Source organism: Phasianus colchicus, chromosome 1, assembly GCF_987193195.1.
Source record: "Phasianus colchicus chromosome 1, bPhaCol1.hap1.1, whole genome shotgun sequence".
In the NCBI taxonomy this organism is placed as follows: Eukaryota; Metazoa; Chordata; class Aves; order Galliformes; family Phasianidae; genus Phasianus; species Phasianus colchicus.
Window position 1 is genome coordinate 134929158 of NC_143436.1, and position 23524 is coordinate 134952681.

The 23524-nt window shown below is 43.1% G+C and overlaps 1 protein-coding gene across 8 annotated transcripts in view; it reads left to right on the forward strand.

Moving 5' to 3' along the window:
- The window catches only part of MAP4K4 (mitogen-activated protein kinase kinase kinase kinase 4), a 151648-nt gene that overhangs the window by 49444 nt on the left and 78680 nt on the right, over positions 1–23524 (forward strand). For 7 of the 8 annotated variants that reach the window (XM_090127652.1, XM_031605192.2, XM_090127671.1 and 4 more), the window contains exon 3: positions 16064–16120. In XM_090127652.1, coding sequence (XP_089983778.1) covers positions 16064–16120 — 57 coding nt within the window. Of the gene's footprint in view, positions 1–15448; positions 15544–16063; positions 16121–23524 lie in introns of those variants that run through there. The other variant, XM_090127664.1, reaches the window with a different exon arrangement.

Genomic DNA, 23524 nt, shown 5'->3' on the forward strand with positions numbered 1-23524 from the left:
CTTGAGGAGGCAGGGAGGAGGGCAGCAAGGCCTCAGTGGATGGTAACAAGTGTTGAATGTGCTGCTCTGTCTTTAAATAGTTGCAACTCTTGCAGCTGAACAGCTGAAGAGGACTAGGAAGGCTGGCCACAGAAGGGTCACAGAGTGGTCATCCAGGCCCATGTGCTCAGTAGGGCTTGGTGATGATGTTGATTCAGTCCTGCCCGAGGGATTTGGGAATCCTTCTCTTCAGAGGAGATCCTTGAAGATCCTACCCTGCCCTGCAGAGATCGTCCTTTTGGGGGAAGTTCTAACCCTGTGACAGGTTTTGGGGCGCAAGAATTGAATCCCTGTGGGCCTAGGAGCTGTGCCGCGTGGCTCTGGGCTGCTGCTCCTTTCTGGAACCTTCCTTCTTAGGTTTGCATGATTTTCAAATGATCTGGCATAGAGTGAGCCATCAGTGGAGCAGTGTGGGAGGAGTTGGCCCATGTTAAAGGCAGTCTTTTCTCGCCACCTCTGAAACACAGAGCCTTTGGAGGATTCAGTGATTTTTTTTTTTTTTAATTTGGAAACAAGAACACCTTAGGTTTGAAAGTGCACCAGCAGCTTCAGCTCTGAGTGGAGCAAGGTGCAGAAGTGACAGCACTGAAACAGCTGAGTTCTGTCCTGGAGGACAAAATACTTCTGCAGAGAGGAAATTCAGAAAATACCGTATTTTTCTTTGCTTTCAGGCTTGCAGATAAAGATCTGCATTTCCTCTGCATCAGCGAATCTCAGATTTACAGTCTCTTGAAGACTTCCAAATGATGCTCTTGATGTTTATTTAACAGATCTTTCTTTAATAAAATATCTACTTGTTCTCGAGACTGTCTTAACCTGCTCTTTCTCTTCTGCTGTAATGAAGGGCATGGAGAGCATTAACAATAATTCCTCTTCTAAATCCTTTCTGCTTTTCCAAATTTAACATGGAAATCACTTAATATCTGGAAGCTGAAAACTGTAATGCATATACTCCTCCTGGGTGGGAGAGAGTTGTTGTGGTCGGGCTGGCTGGTGGTGGCACTTCATGGGTGATAAGATGGAACCTGGCACTTGGTGGTGTCCCGCTCCTGTCATCTCTGCTCTTCTCAGCCAAGTGTGACTTCCAAGGAGGAGCTCACCTCCATGAGGCTGTGGAGATGTACCATGAAGCTGCTTGGGATGTCTTCACTAAATGGTGGACTTCCTTACTGCTGCCTCTCAAGGGGATGTAAGTGTTGTACTGGAGTCACAGGGAATTGCTTTGACTGTGCAAATGTACTAGTTTTAATTCTGAGGTACGCTACATCATTCTGCCAGCACCCAGCAACAAAAGCACGCAAACTTATAATAGATCTTGTTTTCTGTCTGCCCTGGGATGTCCCATCAGCCGTCAGTCTCCCGTATTTAGACCATGTGAACTGAGCCACAGGATGCTGGCAGTCCAGTCTCAGTTGCTCGCTGAAGGAAAGGGAAGTCTGACTCTATTTCCTTGGTTTTCCCTGAGCACGCGTGATCCTGTTACTTTGCTTCTGTGGTGTTGGCTACTCTTGTCCGGATCTTGCAAGGCACTGAATGTGCCTGATGCTTCTGCTGGAAATGTTGGCTGCTGTTTCTTGGTCTCAAATGGCTGCTCAGTACAAGGAACAGCAAACACTTGTGTTAGACACCAGTCCTAGTAATGTTTAGTTGTTTCTTAATATATGATTTATCTGTAGCAGCTTTTACTCAGGAACATAAAGGCATTTTTTTTTTTAATAAACCATAATTAATTATGCCTGACAACACAACTGTGAAGTTGGTTAGCATTTTTATAGATAAAGAACAGAGGAAACTGATTTACTTGTTCAGAATTGCCTGGGAAGTTAGTGGCTGGAGTGGAAATGCGTCATCTGCTTTCAGACCTTTCTTCTTTGCATGCATTCTCCCACCTCCCAGTGTTTTGAGGTGACAAACATGTCAGATTAGTGTGTGTCCTTTGTGTGGCTCAGCTTCCCCAAGATAAGAGTTTTCTTATGAACTTTTCTTCCTTGGATGGTTTTAAAGCTTCTGATAATTTTGAAAGGAAAACTAGAAAAATTGAGTTGATGTTGAGATTGGGGCTTCAAAAACTTTCTCCTGACTGTTAACTGTCTTCTTGACCCTGGAAATGTTCCTATCTACACACTGTCTTCCAGCTTCAAACCTGCTGTCCAGTGGGATAACCATTCTGATTTGTGCATTTTCTTGTAATCGGAGGATTAGAGCTTCCTACTGGTTTTAACAGGAAAAAGAGATGGTTGGTATGTTCTGTCCTTCAAAGCAAAGACGAGATGCAAGTGTATGCGTCTAGCCTCCTGAATGCTAAGGCTGCTTCCCCTGAGGAAGTGAAATGTGGTAAAAGAAACCCATCGCTTAGCTCTTGTACTAGCAGACTTTGCAAGATGTGACTTGAAAAGAGAAGAAAGAAATATTTGCAAACTGAGAAGCAGGGAAGTGGTCATAAGGGTGGAGATATAGGCACTGTGTGGGTCAGATTGTTGCTGCATGCATGAATTGAAGGAAAAATAATAGCAGTGCTAACATCTATGCACTTAGAGAAGTTTTTCCACAATTAATTTCTATGTACAGAGGTCCTCTGGCACAACTGCTAGTCATTTGACTAAGAGCCTGTGGGTCTGTCAAAGAGCTTTGCAAAAAGCATTAAATAGATACTTCTTTCTTAAGTCTTATTTTTCTTATTGTTTGTACAGAAACTTGTTCTTTCTTCGTCTTTGAACATCAGACATCTTTTTTTTTAGTTTTAATTTTTATATAGATAGCTGTATTTGAATGTTGACCTTTCAATTACAACTCCTTGTGAGGACCCCCTCTCTTTTTCTTTGGCTGCCCCTTCCACCTTTCTGAAATGGATGATGCTTCTTTGCATCATGGTGTATTCATTAAATATATTTCTTTGTCTGCGTCAGCAGTTTCATGTTCAGAAGGAAGCTCTGGTTACATTCCTTCTAGGTTTTTGTTTGGTTATATTCCTTCTAGGTTTTTGGTTGATTGTCACTACTGGGTGATCCAGAGGGCAGCAGGCCTGTGAGTGTCACATGCCATCCAGTATCAGGTAATCATGATTAAAGAAAGAAGGGCTTTGCTCATCATTTGCAAGGTGATTCCAGTTGGGGGAAATGAAATCCTACCTATACTTGAAGTTATTAGGTCTCTCCAGTTAGGATCCTGTTTTCTGAGAAGAGCGGAGGTGTTTGTCAGTGTGAGTGCTAAAGGTCTGATGAGGAGGAAGAGATAAAAGATAAGGCTGTACTTGCTTCTACATGTCATATTTCCAGCTCTGCTACCATTGACCCATCCGCCATTCAGATACTTCTGTTTGTTTGCAATCTTTACTCCCCTATGCTGTTGAATTCTTCCAAAACCATAGTGCAGCTTGTTTCCCTGGAAAAGCTGTTCCGGGTGGGACATGTGGACCTCTATCCTGGTTCCTTGCTGGGGATCACTCATCCTCTGCCAGCTTTCTACAAAAGGACAGCTGGGGAAAAGCAGCCTGAAGGCTTCCTTTTTAAATTAATTTCCTTGAAGAAATCAGACTTGATTTAAGCGTATCATGTATTTTATAGCTTGTTTTCTTGGAATATCTTGGTACTTGCCCGTGCTTTGAATGATTTTCTGTCTTGAGGCAGAAGCAAAACGTCATTAGAGAAGTGTACTTAGAGCTAAATGTGTGTGTACACATTCATGAGAGGGTCACAAAAGCACGGCAAGTGAACTTTTGCCTGCAATGAGCATGAAAATGAAGACTGAAAAGCTGGAATGATTTACTTCAAAATTCTGCTAGTAGGTTTTCCTAATAATTTTTGATAGCTTTTCCTGCAGTTAGGGCTGGTTTTCAAACATTTTCATGTAGCAAGCACACTGACTGTTTTCTTTTTCTTGCTTGCTACTTCTTGTTGAATTTCATCCACTGATTTCAATACTAACTATAAATGCAAGTGGCAAATTGTATTATTAAATAGATTAAATCTGTTTTTGTTACTTGCTCATTCACGTAAGGCAGAAGTATCGGTTTTCTTTTTTTCTTTTTTCATTTTGCTTTGGAATAGTCTCTTCTGAAATACTTTAACCAATGAGCAGACCAAATGGAAGCAGTACATTATCAGGTTTTAAACATTCACATAAGGCAGGTTGTAAGCTAGTAAAGCATTAGTAAAAAAATGAAAATAAAAAAAGTCATCAAAATTAATTAAAATTAAACACTTGCTAATTTTGTTAAAACAGAATGTTAGCATTTGCCAGTAATTTGCATTTGGTTGTTTTCTCTGCCCCAACCCTGTGGTTGCCTATTTAGGAACCCTTTTTCTGTGCTTCCTGTAGAAACTTGGGTGTTACAGTTCATCAGTTTTAATCTTCCTGATGTATCTTGGATGATTTTACCTCTGATTCCCTTAGCCTTCATCCTTTCTTGGCTGAATTTAGAGTTTGTGGCAGAAATGGGAGCAGGAAGCCCCTGTAGATTTCCACCTGTGGGAAGTGTGTGTGCTTTTTCCCGCTTTCCTTCAGTACTGGGCATCTTTTATGCTTCCAGTTTTGAATTCTCTTGTTTATTTGAACTCAAGCCCAGTGCAATATCAAATTAAGCTTCTGAGGTTTTCTGAATGGAAATTCATTGGAGGCTTTGGGTTTGTTATTGCCTGTTTGTTTTCTTTCCAGGCATCTCTATTTGAGATATGCTGTAGCTATATGAAGCGTAAGTAGCACAAGAACCCTCTTCTTTTTCCTCATTTTTGACTAAAGCATCCTTCTGGTCTAACGTGAGCCTTTGGGACAGTCTCACGTGCCTATTGGGACATGGTTGTCCTTTGTCAGGCTGTGTGGCTGCAGAGAGTGGGTGTCTTCAGAGGATCAGAAAGCCACAGGCTTTCCTTTTGGAGGAGCTGGTTATAAGAGCTTGCCATAGGAAGAGTAAAGCAGAGGTGAGTGCTGATGGAAAAAACAAGACATTTTAGGATGTGTTTCACTTTTTGTATATGTGGAGCAGCATCTCTCAACAGCTCTGTCAGAGCTGGGATTGCTGGGATCACACAGGGCTATGCCTCCATGTTTCTGCCCCTCTCCTTACCTTGGTGCTGGGTGGGTTCTGGGTTCAGTAGTGTCCCTGAATGGCAGAGTAACCTGGGCTGGCAGCAGGAATATATATGCCTCTGGCTTTGCTCAGGGCCTCGTCACCTGGGTTGGTGATGGGATGGTGCAGAAGTGTCTGGTGCCCAAGTTTAGAAAGTATAATGCTATAGCTCAGTCTAGAAAAAATACGCCCATCCCGTATGTGTCATCCCTGAATTCAGTGGTGTGTTTGGGGGGACTGCACCTCACGTGGCAGTAATACACATGTATGCATATGCATGTGTCTGCAAACATAACCCATGTTTGACAGCATGTTGTGCAGAATCTCACCTAGCGTGTGCTTCTCCTGGCAGCTCCATGGTTCAGTGAAATTCCTTTAACTGTTAAGTATTACTTTTGTTCATGTTTTGAAAGACAAGCCCACAGATTTGTTATGAATTCTACTTTGATGGCAGTTGCAATAGATGTGCATTGTGTAATTGAGCAATCAATTCTAGCATGCTTTATTGATGTTTTGAGTGCAGACACATGATTATAATAAGCTGTAATGCTCTTTCGGTTATTAGACAAGAGGCTGTAAATTTTAAAGGCAAAGTTTAAAAGCATTTGAACTTTTAAGAAATCCAATTTTATGACAATTTTAAAAATAATTTCTTTCTTTCATCTCTCTTCAGAGTGCTACAATTTGAGAACCCCCCCCAGAACCTTGGAAATCCAGTCCTGCTGGTGCTGCAGCTCTCAGCTGCAGCATTCAGATGGATGTAAAGGGTTTGGGTTTGCTTCCCTGATGTGGGGAGAAGGGAGGAGAAAATGTAGAGTAGCATCACAGCTGATTTAATTTTGTTTTCAGTGTATGGCACTTAATTGAAAGATTGCTTAATTCTTGGAACTGCTGTTCTGCACCACCATACCCACATAATGTATTTAGGTCATGGCTGTAGCTTTTGGTCAGACTTACCTGATTGTTTAACATGACTGTTTTCCAGATTCAAATAGTGATTTGTATAAATGATAGGTAGCGTTCATGGCAGCAAACCACAGGCGTTCCTCTCTGAATAAGCTTGCATACTTCCTAGGACAGTGTGATAGCACAAATACCTTAAAGCAAGTGGATGGTTCCTGCTTTTTTTTCTTTTTTTTTTTCCCTTTATTATTATTTTTTAAATTTCTGTTTCCCCTTCCCAATCCTTTCTAGTAGTGAGGTTGGAAATAGTGGTGGTAAAAGATTGTGTGTGTAAATCAATGGCAGTTAGGGCATCTGTGTTCACAGAAGTAGAAACTTTTGTGGCTACATTCTGAGTGTAATTAATGATTTTTTTTTCACCAATGAGTCCCAAAACAGATGTTGTTCTCTCTTCTGGAGGTTTCTTGGTTGTTCCTGGTCTGTGTGCATCTCCAAGCTGTGCTGGCAAAGGTCATTTTGCAAAGACCCAAGTGGCAGGAGGTGGTGTGAGGCTTTCAACTATGCTGAGAGTCAGATGTGGCTGGGTGCATCCCTTGCATCATCAGCCTTGCCTGCTCTTGGAAACATCAGGGTATGGGCAGATACGTGAGAACTTTCACAATTACCTCTTTGGAAAACACCCAGCTGAGTACGGAAACTTTGGGTGTGTAGGGGACTCCGGAGACAGTCTGGAGCAATTTGATTGTTTTGCTGGGACTGGAACTACAGTCTGGAATGGTTTGGGGCTCCTGTTTTCCTTACCTGTATTACTGGAGATGAGCCAGTCAGTGATCAGTTTGCTGAGGTCTTCGGGAGGGCCCCCCATTCCTTGTTTCTTCAGGTTGTGCATCCAAGACAAGGCTTCACAAATCGTAATGCCAGGATGGGCTGCTCAACTGTAATTGATCACAGCTGACTACAAAACATATTGATTGGCCTACATGGTTGAATTTTGGTACTCACTGCTTTTTTGTAGTCTGGGGCAATACTCTGTTGTCTTATTTGTTCAGTTTGCTAAATGGTTTGCAACCAAGACTTTGGCCTTTCTGACTAACAATTTTTGTATTACATCTAATGACAGTTCTGCTCCAGATTAGCAACTTGTGGTCTGCAGGAACAGATGGTTTTGGGTCATGAGATGAATACCACTTTTGTGCAGTGTCATGAGAAAAGATTTTGTTTGTCCCAAGTGCAACTGTTATTAGGCTAAGAAAATCTGCAGCTTGTGTGCTATCTACAGTTACAGAAGGTGACTGTATTTGTGGCTAAAATCTCATAAATCCTTTTGCACTGAGAAAAACTTTTGCTTAATCTGCATTATATTTGTACCACAGATGCACTGTGAGGGGTGGTCAGGGATCAGTTTTGGAGGAAGTAGCACTGTGTGCCTGTTTTACACGTCCTCCTGAGGAATTTCTTTTCCTTTTTGTTTGCCACAGCTTGGTCTGCTAAGGCCCATGCAGTGTTATTTCAGAGCATTGAACATGTTTTGACTAGTTTTTTGCAAGGCACTTGGTGTGTTCTTGAGCACTTGGTAAAAAGTAATAATTGGAGAATGTGCAGGCTCCATTTACTTAATGAATACTGTTCTCATCCGTGGATTAACCTGTAAGCTGAATATGTTGCATAATGGCTTTTCTGTTGAGTGGCCCTTTCAAATAATAAACACAGTGGCCACAGGCTTTGGGAATGCAACTTAAATACTACTCAGGTAGCAACCAAGAGGAAATTGTGTTCCTGTTGATCCTTCCCTCCACTCTCCCTCCTTCACTAGATAAATAAATAATAGGATCAGAGTCTTTCTGAGGTTGGGGTTTTATTGTTTCTAAGTCTGGTAAAGAAAGGATTGTTAGTATGGGCTGGAGTTTCTGAGTCAGGCTCTAATGCTGACAAAGCAGAAATAGTTCGAGGCCTGAGAATACTGTGCGAGTGTTAGAAAATAGTTTGTGTGGACAGAAAGCTGTTTACACATCACTCTGGCTACCTGCCAGTTTCTCAAGGACAAGGTGTTTTTTTGCTTTAGAATCACAGATGTACTTGGCAGAGTATCAGAAAATTAATAAAAAAGAATAATTCTGGAAGGAGCCTTACAGTGTAAGTGCTCGTTTAATTAAAATACATATGACTTTAGGCTAAATGTATGTTTTGCATCTTGCAAACAAGTAGGGAAAGTATTTCTTAATTTGCTCATACGTGAGGGGTCACAGTATAAAGCACAGTCTGATTCTGTGTGGCTTCTACTCTGGCTGGTGTGGTGTTTTACAAAAAGGCCTCCTTTTGTGCTTCCCCCAGCTATCTTATGCCTTGGAAACTGCATTTCAGCTCCAGCATTTGCTGCCTGGTGAATCATGTCTCCCTGCTCCATTAAGGCTAGCAGATGTGACTAACAGGAAGTGGCACTGATCAGGTTTGTAACGACTGGTTAAAAATGAAAGAGATACCAGCTCAAGTCTGCCTCCAGTATAAAATGCAGAAAGCCCTAACATAGTTTCCAGCCCTTCTTTATTGTGCCTTGTGGCAGTGGTGGAGTATTGACACTTGGACTGGAATTTCATTATACATATGTATTTTATATATTTAAGAGTTCATTAACTTTTCCCCTTTAACGCTAATGTTCTGGAATTCTATAAAGGTTGTGGATGTGACTTTTTTTTATTTCAGCTGTGTTGAAACAAACCTCGTTACACGGTCTTAACTTGCCTGCTCTGTTTGGCTGTACTGTGCCACTGGGTGGTATAAATGAAAATAGTTCTCTTTTCCCTTGCCCCTCTTTAATGTTAAACTGGAAAATTATAGGTTCAAATCCTATCTATAAAGAGTGTTTGTAACATCTTACGCACAGCGGGGCAGAGGCCTCTTGGTTGGGATGCTGGATACAGTGGTATGGTGGGCTCTTCCTTGTTGAGCAGGCTGAACAAGCAATAGCAAAGCCACAGTAACAATAGAAATCAACAGGTAGAACCAATCTTTCTCCTTTTCCCCCTTCCTTCTCACCTCTTTTCTTCTCTTTTTGCCTTTCTCATGAGGTTTTGTACCTCCCGAAATAATCCCACGAAAGAGCCAAGGAGAAGTAGATTCCTGGGGCCGTTTCTCTTGTACCTAATCATAGATGGGACCAAATAGTAAGCCTTGAAAAAGGCGAGTAAATGTTTGCATGCCTTCATTGGTGCTGCTTGGGAGCACTGTCTGGGAGGCTGACACGTCCTGCAGCATCGCCTGAGGGGCTTCCCTCTGCAGCTTCTCCATCATGGTGCGCTGGGAGAATCAGGCCCAGGCCTGTCAGGCTCGGCACTGGAGCCTCAGTCACAAGGTGTAAATTGCTCCCTTCGGTCAGAAAGCTCAGATTTGCCCGTCCAGCAGCGGCGAGTTAAATGTCAATATGAATTCATTTTAAAAACAAACAAAGAGAAGAGGCCTCGGGCTCTTCTCGTTCAGGCTTATGCTGCCGTCTCTCTGGAGAAGCGACTGGGAGGCTCTGCCTTCTGTCTGCTCCATCTCTCAGCTGTGAAGGTGTCTGCCTTGTTCTCAAGCTCCCTTGCCCACACAGGGGCCTTGTCCCTTGGGACAGAATCATCTTGTGGTGGCTGCTTGCTATGGGCAGCATCCCTGTGAGGTGGCATCTAGTGCTCATGGAGGTGACGTGGCACCTGGACCTGCGGTCATCCTAGCAGTGTGACCAGCTCCAGCCCAGCTGTAGGTGTTCAGTGATGAAATAGGCTGGCTGGGTGCAAAATGAAAGTGCATGTGCATCTGTAACCCTTGTCTGTATCTACATACGTGTGTTTTGATCTCAATTGTTCTCTTCATGTTCCTGCTTACAGGCTTGTTTTCAGTTGTGCTTACCAGAAAAATGTTGTTCGGCATGGAAGAGGCTGTTGCAGGGAGGTCAGGAAAGACGAATCAGTGTTAGAAGGGGTGGATTTAGTGAATGCTAAAGCCTTAAGGTGAGGTGAAGAACTGTTTTGAGTGAGAGCTGGAAGTAGCAGCTTTTAGCTGATGTTTCCAGAGGAAGCCAGAGGTGCTCTGAGCCAACTGTGTCTGTGCAGGAGGTATTCCTCTGCTCTGTGTTTTCATTCTTTTCTTTGTTTTAGAGAGTTTTAGTTTTCTTTGTTTGTTTGTTTTGTTGGTGTCTTTTGATATTGACCCAACTAAGTTACTGAACTACATTTGAAAATAAGGAATAATAAGGTTATTATTCCTGCAGAGAAACAGATGGCAGTTCTTTTTTCAGAGAGGATGGGGGGAGGGGGACTCCCTTGTAAGAGAAAAGGGGTGATGGTGTGTTTGGTGAAGGTTGCTAAATCCAGGGCATAACGTGGTGGTGACTGGGAGGAGGGAATGCAAGACTTCTCTTCAAGAGGGTGTTTTCCAGGCTGGGGCCTCAAGTGAGTTAACTGAAGTGTTTATTCACCTATTGCCCAGTCAGCTAGTAGGTGTCTGAGTGGCCAAGAACCCAAGTGGGCATAAGTGTCAGCCTTGGACACATGACAGAATGTTTCTTGCTGGCCTGGGGCTGAGGTGGCCCATTGGACAGGGTCCTGGGATGCATTGTGACTCTCAGCTCTGCTGCTGACCTGCTGTGATCCTGGGAAAGTCAGAGGATGGCTCTCTGCCATGCTTTTCCCACCATCCGTTTTCTTCTTTTCTTTCCTTTTTGCCTATTTAGGCAATGAGCTGATGGGAGAAGGAAGTGCCTGTGGTAATGTACATCCAGCATCTTTGGGGGTGGGAAAGCTACCACAAAACTAGTAACTGAGCATTGGGCTCTCTTTTTTTTTTTTATTTTTTTTTATTTTTGCCCTGCTTCATAGTGTTGCTTTTTTTTTCCTCTTTTCCTGGAGGTACAGAACTGATAGTAACTGTGTCTTTCATACTTTACAGAATACAGTACTATGCATGAGTAAATTGTCATTATTATTTCTTCAACAGACTGCTAGGGAGCCTGTGGATATCTAAAGAGGGATAGAGGGGGTGGTGTTTTCTATTTTGCTTTCCAGGCATTTGATGTCAAGTGCTAGACAGAGGGAAAACACAGAACCTTGTCCTGTCTTTTGACTTGAACAGTAGGAGTCTTTAATAGTTTCTGGTTGGTTTGGGCTTAATAGTCATCTTAACAGGAAAAAGGAACATTGATTTTGGCCTTTTTTTTTTTTTTAACTCTTGTGCATTTCTGCAGTGATGTGCCAGGCCTTTGTACTGAGGTTGTTTGCTGATTTTCATTGTACAAGGAGCTTCTGTGCCAGACAAACTTTATCTCTTTTTCACAGATTTATCTCCATAGCTGGAGCCTATAATTAGTTAGGTTGCAAAAGGTTTTATCAGAACAGCATTAGTTTGGCTACAAATGCAATGAGGTAGGATTCTTGCTTAATAATGTTTTATTTTTATTTATTTATTTTTTAAGTGAGGAGTTTGCTTTTGCTTTGTTCTGTTCTATCTTTTTCCCTATTAAAATGCATACTCTATGTTCTCTGCAAGCACCGCTCTCACTGCTTTTCACAGGGTAGATCTGGTCGTTTTTTGGGAGTGGGAAGAAATGCCTCACAGAGCCTGGGTGTTCACAGCACAGTGTTGGTTGCTGTGAAACTGCCTGTGCTGGCGAGTGACAAAAAGAGCTGGTTGTAAACATGTGTTGGAACAACACGGTATCATTTACTGCACCAGGGTGTGCAACCTAATAGCAAAGCATTGCTCCATGGCCTATTGCCTCGGGCTGGTAGGAGCTTAGAGTCAACCAAGTGAGAAACAAATTGAAAAGTTAATTTTGGCATGGGGGCATTGTACTGAGAGGTGGTGGAGCAGTAAGTTTTTACTTGCTAACATGTTTAAATCAGGCCTGCTGCTTATGCATGCATCATAGCAACTGAAATGTGAATTAGTAGGGTTTTTTTCATCTTGCTTGCTCATCTCTTCTTAATTGTCAGCATAGAATAATGAGAGGCTAGAAAGGTTTTCCAAAGACTGTGTAGTGCACAGGATAATCCAAGTTTGCTAGTTATGAGTTCCGCGTGCTGTTTTCCTTCCTGAATTTGTGATGTTGCTCCATATTCTTCCTTCATGACATTCAGCTGGGGAGCAGATTTCCAGGAACAGTCCCCCAAAAGGCACATTAATACTCAGGCAAGAGGTTGTGTTAATAGGAGAATTGCATTACTGTGGAATATGTGTCTTGGTTAACTAGAGGGGAGAGCTGTAAATGAACTGATAGCATTTCCTTTGCATTTCATTTGCATAGTTCTTTGATAACATTAAGGCATCTGAGAGGAAAAAAAACCCACCCATAACAGCATATTACACTACTTCCCTTTGAACCTTTCCCAAACAATACAGTAATAATGTGTGGAGGCAAGAAGTAGGTGTATTAACTGACTTGGGGAGTGTGGGTAGGCTTGGAATTCATAATGTTCTGCAGATCCTGGCAGTTGACCAAGGATTCCCCTCGTCCCCTCTGCTTTTCAACGTGCAGAAAGCCCACTGAGATGAGAAATAAACAGCACATTGCTATCAAATGTGGCTGGGAACATGCATGGATCCAGTCTAACATCCAGTTAAATGTTGTGCTGCTGATGAGAAGAGCTGTATTTCAGAATCTTCTGTAAGTAATGAAAATGCTGTCACCCCCATGAGAAGACACAGGACAAGGTTTGGGGTCAGCAAACTCAGCTCCATTGACTTGCACATCCTAGCTCTGTGTTTGCCCAACAGATCATTTATAAATAGAAGGGAGCAGAAGTTGTTGTAAAAATATCCTTACATTCCTTCCTCGGGAGGATAAGCAAGTGCTTTATTATGAATAGATGGAAGGAAAGAGGGAAGGGACTGAGAGGAGGGTGTGTTTAAAAAAACAAAACAAAAAAGAAAACAGCAAGGAGTTTGGAAATTCTGGCTGTTAAACTTCCTAAGCTGGCCTGAATGAAGGGGACGCATCAGTATGCTCGCGGCCATGAGGTTGGTGGCCAGCTCAGCTGGCAGTGCCAACACAGAATGGCTTGGATTGGAAGAGATCTCAAAGATCGATCCCCTCTGTCATGAGGCAGGGTTGCCAGCCACATATGCCATCGTCCCCATGGAGGGGTATGTAGATCCTGGTTGCTCTAGGGCCAGGGCTGCACGGCACAAAATGGCGTCCTGCTGGCAGATGGGTTGGCTGCGTCACTGAGATGATGCATGACTGGGCCCTGGTGCTTGCCACCTCTGTGAGGTGCTTGGGAAGGTGGCTTTGAGTAAGTTCTAACCCCTGGAGATGGAGTCCTGAGGGTGTCTCCTCTTTGGTGCACTCAGCCAATTAGCAATTTATTTGTTGTTTTTGTTGTTAATGTAGACAGTTTTCCAAAGCGAAAGCCAGCTATGAATATCAGAATACCAGCTTCCAAACCAGGCTTACTTAGCCATTTTATCTTGCAAGCATAATTATACCAGCATGCTAATAGTTTGACAAGTCTGTTCTTGAGCAGAGCTGTTAAGAGGATAAACAAACAAACAAAAGCTCTTCTCCTGCTTATATGTCATGCCTGTGATGTTTTTTTTCCTCTCTCTAAAAATGTTTTTAATAAAAAGAATATGACTTGAAAATGTCTTTTTACTTCTCACTTATAAATCAATTTGTTATGCTTCCCTCCTCCCCCCAGTTTATGTTGTGGATGCTTAGAGTATGAACACTCCATACGTTGTGAAAAGGATATATGGAATAATTTTTAACGATGCTCTGAAATGACCAGGCTTTAAATTTGGCCTGGGATACTGAGAAGCCCACATTTCCCACAGTCTGCAATTCCCCTGCTTTCCAATCCCTCAGGAGGCCTTGGGGAGGCTTTTCCCCTCCCTGCTGCAGAGGCAGTGAAGTGAAGCACGAGTGATAGCCACGCTCTGGGTTCAATCTCAAGGAGTGGAGGCACTGGTGGGATGCTAAGAAGCTGGAAGAGGGATGGTGGGGCTGGGGCATGGCTCATCAGAGTTGGGCAGCCTTGCAGGGAGGAATGTTGTCTGGAGAAAGCTGGGAAGCTGAGCCTTGGGAGGTTTCAGGCTCCTGTCTGGAAATAGTAAGCCCAGCAGTAATTCATAGGTTTAAAATGACAAATAAAGCAAACTTTTTTTTTCCTCATAAAATAAACGGCACCCTGGGGATTTCATGCTCCTTCCTTCTTCTTGTGTGCCACTTTTGCAGTCTGGCAAACCACGTTTCACTGTTTTCTTTTAAAGTTTCTTTTTCTTAGTCCTTCTCAGTGACGTCCTTGTTCCTCTCTTAGCTTTAACATGTTGTTTTTGTACCTCAAACTGTGCTTGCCTGTATCCTTGGACCTTTTATTTCTCTGCACAGAGTAGCGGAGAACAAGGGCAGAGCTGAGAGAGGAGGCATCTTTCCAGCTCATTGTAAGGCATTTTCCCCTCATTCCTTGGCAGCATGGTAAATCTCAACAAGACCACCACAGCTTTTGTCATTAGGCAGAGGTCCAGGGTGGGATGTTGGAGTTGCAGATCCCCAAGGCTTGCTGAAAGCTTCAAGAAGTAGCAGGGTCAAAGTGAGGTCAGTCTTGGCCATTGCACGTATGTTATAACCCTAATTTTGTTTCAAAATCCACCCTAGCTTTGAGACCAAACCGTAAAAAAAAATGCATGTAATAACGAGACTTTACAGAGCAGGCAGAATCTTGAGTACAGTAATTTATTTATAGAAAACACGTGGATTGGTTAATGAGGGGAGAGTGCAGCACAATGCAAGTTGTAAAAGAAGCTGGAGGCTGTGAATTCTGCAGCATTTCATCTGAGTTCTTTGTCATGCAGCAGAAATAGCTGGACATCACCTCTGCAGAGGGCATAGCAAAGTATGAAGGGGCTGAGATTTCTACAATGGGACTGGTGGTTTGCTGTGCTGTCCTTCTGCGGTGCCAATCTTGATAATGTAAAGCACTGCTGGACTGTTGGGGTGGACATCCTCGAACAGACTCAGTGTTACGTGGAGGGCTGGAACCATTGCTAAATGCTTGCTAGAAGAAAAAAAGGAATAGTTAATTGGTATGGCCCCAATCTCTGCAAAAATGTACTAGAGAAAAATGGTTTTTGTCACAAGTCAGCTGTGCTGAGTTGCAGCTCAGCAGGGCTGGAAGGGGACTGTTGTGCTCCTGTCTCCCTGCCACGTGGTCTGCCCTGTGCCAGCTCTGGCTCTGCTCTGCTTGCAGAGCAAGCCCGTTTAATTTCCTGATCCGCATCCCTCCTCCTCCCTGCCCTACAGTTTGCTTTTTCTGTGTTAACTTTCTGCCATTTTAGTGATCTAAATCAGCTTATCATATGATCTGATGAGTGCCAGAATGAGCTCGATGCTCATGGGAGAAATATGTGACAGGAGGAGGGAGGGAGGCAGGGGAAGGAGCTCCCCCCTGCAGTAGCTGGGATCTATTAATTCAGCTCAAGCTGTACTGAGGAACCGTACCCTTATGGTGGTGTAGCTGAAGGGAGACATCCTCCTCATCATCAAGAGACAGACAAAGAGAGCTCTGCAGGTCTGATAGATCACTTGAAGAAACTCCACCATTTTTTGTTTTTACTTTTTCTCAACAGCGAAGACCAAAGCAGAGACAAATTTACTTTCTTAGTCACCTAGCTTGTTTGCATTTACCCAGTAGAATAACACCCAGGCTATTCTAATTAGGCATGAATGCTTACGAATAAAATATGTGGTATATGGAGTTTAACGTTACAATGCATTAATAAATAATCCATACTTACTATGAACTTTGCTGAGGTAGAAAGAAAAGCAAATGTAATGTCTGTGCTTAATCTTAATGATCATCCTCTTAATGTGGAGATAAAGAACGGGTCCCAAGATTTCTGTAAGAACATTTAAAAAGGAATCTCTCTTCTTTAGCTATCTAGTGCATTTGTTGTTTTTCACATGAAATAGCAGAAGAGTCCAGCACAGCCGGGCAAAACCCAGCAGCTGGAGCTCTCCAAATGCTTTGCTCTGTGTATGGTCAAGGGATTGGTGAAATGCTGGTGCTGATGCTTCTCTTCTCTTTTCAGGGTCGACATGTCAAAACGGGCCAGTTGGCAGCCATCAAAGTCATGGACGTTACTGAGGTGAGTAGAGAAACATTCTGCTTGGTTAGTAATGTGAGTAAAATTCAACAGCAGGAGATGGCATGCGGTTTACCTCAGGTTTATGTGGAAGGGAATGGTCCTTGCAAGTGAACATTTGCTTTCTGTTTGCAGGGCCTGACCTCTTGAGTCTATCTGCCCATTATGAGATTTCTGTGTGCTTGTGTGTAGGGGCCTCTGGCCTTTCACAAATTGCCGTGGCTGCTCCTAGGAGCACGTGTAGCACTCCCTTATCTGAGACTTCTCAGAAGCGGGGACGAAAGGCACATTCTCCACTTCCCACTTTTTTTCTTTTAAATGTAGCATCTTACGTCTGCTGTACCAAAAAAGAAGGTGAGGAGGCTGCTTGACAGTAGTTTCCCTGGTACATTTGCAGCCTAAAAAGGGCGTACATTTATTCAGAGGAAATGGGTCCAATAAAGTTCCCAGAAGCCTGAAAGCAGAAACATCTGCAGGAACGATGAGCAGATTGCTGGCAGAATTCAGCAGTGTAAAGTAGTAGTTGTAACTGACCCAAGGGGATTTACTGTGGAGCTTTAGATGAAAAAGAAGGGAAATTAACCCAGCCACAGAAATAAAAAATATATATCCATGCTTGAATCCTTAGCTGTCATGTAGTTTATACTGTTCAAAAAGCAATCAGTTTAAATTAAGACTTCAAAACAGACCAGAAAAAGCAAGGGTTTTCCCTGTTGATTCCAGTTGTGTTTTACCAAGCGATGGCTTGAGATTTAAAATTGCTCCTTTTGTGCAATATCCACAATGCCTGACTGATAACTGCACTTTTTGAAGTTCATCCTTAAATCAAGCATCTAAATTTTCTAAACTTCTCAGTCTTACATAGACATTAGGGAAAAGGTCAGGTTAACTTGCATACATTGCATAGAGCAGAGGTCTTTGGCAAGCTGGTTGTATTAAGCAAAAAACTCTTACGAGAGTATTGCTGTAAAATATTTTCTATTTTGATGGTGTGTGCATGGGCCCCAGCAGGTCAAAATGGACTTGCACAGAAGCTGTCTGGCAAGTGGCTGAGGTGTGATTGGTGACCAGACTGGATAGGGAGGAAAACAAGAAGGCAGGGATGGGTCAACTGATAGTACTTCAGTCCTATCTCTCGATCTCCCTGTGATCGATGAACAGTGTGACTGCTGATCTCTAACTGAAGCTGTTGTGTCTGCCAAGAGCTAGATATTCTTGCTTTGTAAGATGGCCTGATAAAAATTGATGTTCAACTGGAAATTTTCAAAGGCTGCCTTCTCAAGAGGCAGCGCTATTTTTCTATAGTTAATGTAGACAAAACAGAGAAGGATGAAGGTGCGTGCAAAGTGAATGCTCTTTGCTCAACAAATGTTTCCATTTGTGCAGCAGTGTGAAGTAGGGCAGCTTGCTGGACTGTAGCAGCGAAGGTTTCTTCCATAACAGTAACTCTGGCTGTATTGCACACTCCCTCTGTTTTTAATACCATATATTAATCACTAACAGTTGTAATGGAGGGGTTGCACGGCAAAAAGCAAGCAATTGAAAAATGCTGTGTGTAGAGTGGCTGAGCTCATGTTGCAGGAGATGGCTTACGTTTTGAAACTTTCTGCAATATTTGGCTGGTTTTGAAAGTTGTATATTGGCACTATCTTCTACCTCATAAGCTCATTCTTTTTTAGGGGATGCATGGCAGTCAGAGGGAGGATTGAGAGATGTTAGCCCCACGCAGTGTAGAAGTGTCGTTATTCCTACAAGTGGAGCTCATGTGTTTTACTTGAAAGTGATGAGCTTGTGGAGGCCAAAAATGTGGTGTAAATTTTTCCAAGTCATGCTAAGTCAACTCTACTTTTAAACACCAGGCATGGATGATGTTCCCATAGGATATTCTTGTCTGCTCCTGCTGCCATCAGCATTTGGCTCCCTGTCTGCATCCCCGTATTTGTGCTGGCACCAAGGCCTCAGGGCCAGGTGGTGACCTGGATCAGCGAGCAGGCCACAATTCCACTAAAAATTCCCTTACTTTTCTCTTCCTGATGGTTATTTATAACCTGGATGAGTCTGCTGCTCTAGTTTAGCATGTAGTCTTCACTATGATGAATGTGGCATGAGATTGGGAAAGAGCCACTGATGGCCATGGAGGAGAAGGGGAAGAAGGAGCTCAGATTGGTGTTGCTGCCGAAGATGGCCTTGCCATCCAGGTATCGCTTGGTTTCCTCAAGGAATGGTTTCCTGAGCATCTCCTTTACTGGCAGATCATGTTTAAAGCAGCTTAATCATCATTCTAGCTGACTGCAACTTATGCAGACATTTAAGAGCAGAGAACATAAGGACCTTCTCCACTTGCTTTCATAGCTTTGTTTGTACAAACTGCTCTTGTGAACTAATGGTAACTAACTGTGTGTATGTGGGGAAAGAGACTGGAATGGAAACTCTCCTAAAAAACTGAAATTGTTTTTTTTTTTTTTGATGAGCAGCTACTGTGGCTCTAGGTGATTCGTGCCTCTGCACATGTATTGCTGGCAGTATTTTATGCTTAAATGTTGCAGTGGATGATATCTGATTGTTTTGTTTAACTGGTGCTGAGAACACACACAAGACTTTCTTTCTTCTCAGGTACCTCTGATCCAGTGCTTGCTTTGCCAAACACTTAAAAAATTAGAAAGCCTAATGTGTTGGCAAGCTCTGTAGGCACGCCTCAGATTTTCAATTTTCAAGGCCCAATTCTGCAGTTCCTGCATTGCTCAGGATCACCAAGGTTACATCAGCTCTGTAAAGCTTTGATGACCTGAACAGAAGGAATGTCCAAGTCAAAGTGAAGACTTCCCTTAGAAAGTTTTGGTTGGCACAAAGAAAATGAGGTAGTGTAACCTCCAACTAGCAACGCTGGAAGAAACATTATAGCTCAAACTGTACATAGTGTTTTGGTAATGCTCTTCATCCTTCCCAGCTTTTCTTGTGGTTTTCTATTCAGATTTTAATTTTGAGAAGAATGGTGGTAAGGATGAGAAAAGAGGAGGTGGGCTGAAGATATCAGCTTGATCTTTGAATATATTATGACTCGTCAGTACTGCTGCCTGAAATGGTGGGGGATGTCGATGTGCAGCTTTGCTGTCTCTTCCATTTTTCTCTTCTCTAAACAAAATAAGGAAAGCTCTGTAAAATCATGTAGGTCTGTATAAATCCACAGATCTACAGCACTCAAGCAAGCTCTGAAAAATCTAAAGGTCTGCAAGCCTTCTTATAGTATGACATGCATGTAGATCATATTTGTGCTGTTTGAGGGTGAATTTGGAGCACATGTAAGGGTGAAAAAATGTCACTGGAGCATAGAGCAAGTAACAACAAAACACCAGTCTTCAGCAATTGAAAGCTGTTCTGTTTGTTGGATGAACTATCAGCATATACACACTTGAAAAATTGTTTTCCAAACTGTATGTATGTAGGCTGAATCTCAGGCTGCACGCATGTTGGTGGGGAGGCTTTATTTGAGAGATTCTTGCAGTCTGCCTTGAATCTTTTTTATGTAAGTGACCGTTCCTTACGGGGCGTTGTTTTGGAAAAGTCCATGTTAAGTGAGTGTTGACCCCTTCCCAAAGTTACTCCCTGCCCATGCTGCTGGGTTTCCACAGGCTGCTTGCTCCATACCGTTGTTCAGCTCTGTAGCACACCAAGTGAGTCGTGACTGATGTTATCAGATGCAGCACAAGTATGCTGTGAGATTTGGCAGCATTCACTGGTTAGTTAGAAGAATCCTTTTCTATTGTGAAGTAAAGAAAAAAAAAAAAAAAAAGACACCCTAAAGCCCTCAAACTACTTAAAACCTTAGCAAAGCTTACTTGGCAAATTTGTATGAATCTGAGCTTATTAGCATTCTATCCTAAACATGCACCTCAACTCTGCTCAAGAGGCCTTACTTGCAGCTGCATGGTTGTTTCCAGTGTCAGTCCTGTGTTCCACTTCCAGAGATGCTTTTCTGTTTGAAATCTTCAGTAGCTAATTTTGAGGAAAAAACACAAATCACTTTTTTTGCTGTTTGTTATAACCCTGACGCTGCTGCTTCTTCCTCCTACCTCTTCCCACACATGCTCTTGGCATCCTCTGGGAAAGTTTTCCGCATGCCTTTTTAATAGCAGCATTTCTCAGCTCTTGTGCCCAGTGTTTCATGACTTGTCCAGTCTAGTCTGTGTAAGATTATGCTAAGTAAACAACTGGGTACTGTATCCTGCTGATTTATGAAAGAGGCTGCATTGCTTTTAGTGCTTGCCTGTTTTGCCCTTTCTGTACATGGTATACAGAACAATGAAAAACCCCAAACCAAAACCTCCAGGCCTGCACAGAAGTATGTCTCATCTCATGATCCTCGGTAGGAGAGGTTACCAGAATTATTCATTGCTGCCTTCCCAGCTCTGCTGAATGGTTTTTCTGTTATGGTAGACAAGTCACTTTGAGTCTTGTCTGTCTCTTTCTGATGGTCCAAACAATGTTGCAAACTGTGACATTATGGACTATCTACCCTCTTTGGGGCATCCCAGAATTGGCCTGTGGAAAGACTACAGAAAATAAGTGTTATGTGTTCCCATGCAGGCAGATCAAATGAGGAGAAAACAAAAATTATAAGCATCAAAAGTTTGCCCTAACTTTTGTTATTTTAAATGAAAAAAAAAAAAAAGAAAAAAAAAAAAGATAGTCTATGGATTTTGATCTTTTAGCATGGAGAAAAAAAAAAAAAAATGATGCATCACTCTGAAAGACCATGAATGTATGGATCTTCTTGGTAGCATGCAGTAGAGCTAGAGCAAGCCAGTCTGAAGAAGCTGAATGTGGACTGCCTTTTGAGTATGGGGACAAGAGCACAGTGATTTCCCTGACTTAGAGCAGCTTCCTTATAGCACTAGCTTGTCTGTCCATGGCTGTGCTTGTTCCTAGGTTAGCCAAAGCAGACTTGAAGCCAATAGGGCTGCCAAAAGCTTTTGCTCTTTGTACGAACTGGTTTGGAGAACCTAAAAACACAGGTCATTCCCATGGGGTCTGCTAGCGCTCTGTTGTGTGTCCTTCAGATGTGAGCTTGCTTACTACTGCTTGGTACAAAATTTTGCAGTCTTTGGCTTAACAGTTATCTGGCACAGCAAATAACTTCTGTGGAAAATGAATAAATAGGTACAATGTGTGCAGCCCTACTGCCCAGTCCCTCCTGATGCTGATTAACCGCTGATCTCCTCTAGAGATTTAGTTTATGTTAAAAAAAAAAAAAAAACAAAAACAAAAAGAAAATCTTGTTACTTTCTGTTGCAGTTCAGAGGAAAACAAAACTGAACAGTATGGTCCCTTGAACTCTAATAACTTGGTTTGGAAGATGGTTGAGAAGAGTTAAGATAGTCTTGCAGGCAGTGGGGCAGTCACTTTGCAGCTACAAAGAGTATTTTTGGACATAATCCAATAAACTTTCCTAATGTAGTGCTGGCATCAGGTTGTACAGAGGGCAAACTTTCACTATGCTCATCCAAGTCCTGGGGTGGTTGGTGAGACTGTCAGGCTGGAGAAGCTTGTTTGGGAAGGGGGGGGAGGTGTAAGATTTGGTGCTGCTGCAAGAAGGAGGCTGAACATGCTTCTTCTAATGGGGCAGGAAGTCCTGGGTGTTATTAAGCAGTTTGGGAAACCATATACGACATGGTTTGATTGGAGAGAGCTAGCACCTAGCATGATGGCTCCAGTAATGAGCAACTTCACAGTGGTACTGTGTGGTTGGGTGGAAAATTGGCAGCAGAGGAAAGAAAAAAAGAGATGTGAAATGTTCATACACACGTGTTGCTCGACTTGCTTTTTCCAGCACATAGTTTCTTAGTACAAGATTTCCACCTGAGCAAAAGACTGCTTGCATGCATGGCCTGTTGCCAGCTGTCCTTGCAGGTGGATCTCCCTCTATATATTTTAACATGCTTGTTTTGGAACCTGACTGTTTCAAGGCTGGAAGAAACAGATGTTTTCTTTCTGCCATAAAAATCCTTGAGGGCACCATTGCTGCCTCACTAGCATCTATTACCTGTTAACAGCCAAAGAGCTTTGAATGTGAGGACTTAGCGTGGCTCATTTAGTAGCTTTCCCATTGGATCACTGTATTGAGAGGATGTAAAGACAGCTGTGTTGACTCTGTCTTCTCCTCATCTCCTCCTGCTTATGGTCTGACGTGCAAGGCATCATCCTATCTAGCAGAAAATGTTTTGCTCCTGCCCCATAAATTGTATACAGTTTACATTGTAAAGATGTCCTGACTGTGTTTATGTCCACCTGAAGGGAACTTTGTTGTAGTTCATAGTGCAGAAGAATCTCCTCTCTTAGGGGGAGCAGTTGTAAAATCCTGCCTGCCTAGCCATAGGAGAACCGGGTAGCACCTTGCTGTAGCACATTTGGTGGTGGTCAGGGTGTTTCCCTTAGCTGAGCTGTGCCACCAAGGTCTGTTATTACTGGTCAGTGCATGACAGCGTGTGGCTGTGTACCTGAAGCATAGCGCCACGTGCTGAGTGGGCTGCAGCTGACTTCCACTGGCAGATGGGTGGCAGTGCATCTGTGTATGAAGGTTTCTCAGCAAGTCCGGAGCACTTCAGACAAGTCTGGACTTGCTCCTTAAACATTTTTCCTTTGGTCTGTTTGTGCAACGGCCCCAGCATTCTGATGCAAAGAGTGGAAGAGCTGCTGATGTCTGCTGCTATCCTTACAGTGAGTGGGACAGGTGCTTGTATTCCAGCGTTTGGCTATTGTTTATTAATCCAAGCAACACTGAAAATGCAGTTTAACTGCAGGCCTGGTACCTGCAGCCACCTGGAGACCTGTTATGCTGGCAGTGACAAGGAAGCCACTAACAGCAATGTGATTTCCATGTGTATTTGAAAGGAATGACTGCTGGCACCTGTGGGATGGAATCCTGGGCCCTAATATCAACCATGGTGAAGTGTCTGTGTGGCAGCACACAGCTGCATTCACTACCACAGTATCTAACCTCCTGCTCACACCTGTGTGACACGAAGCTGAGTACTGCTGCATGCAGGCCCTGCTGAGGGAGCTGTGGCCTGGCTGCAAGACCAAGAGTGTGTTGGAGTTGTCTGAGGAGGGTCAGCTTCTATTGTTCTGTGTGCAGATAACAGCAAAAGGCATGGGGCTACATTTGGAATATTTTCTGTCAAATTCGCAGCACGGCTCGATTTACCTCTGGTAAATCAGACACACTGTCTGCTAGGAGAAAACAAGACAACTCTGTCAACGCACTGTTAGAACATGCGTGCTTTTGTCAGTCTGGGCTGAAATAAAACCCAATGAGAGCTGTGACAGAGCACTGTGCTTTAATTTTAGCAAGTACCCAGTCTGAAGTGGGCTCTGCAGCAGATTCCTACTGCCGGCATAGGCGGGCGGGAG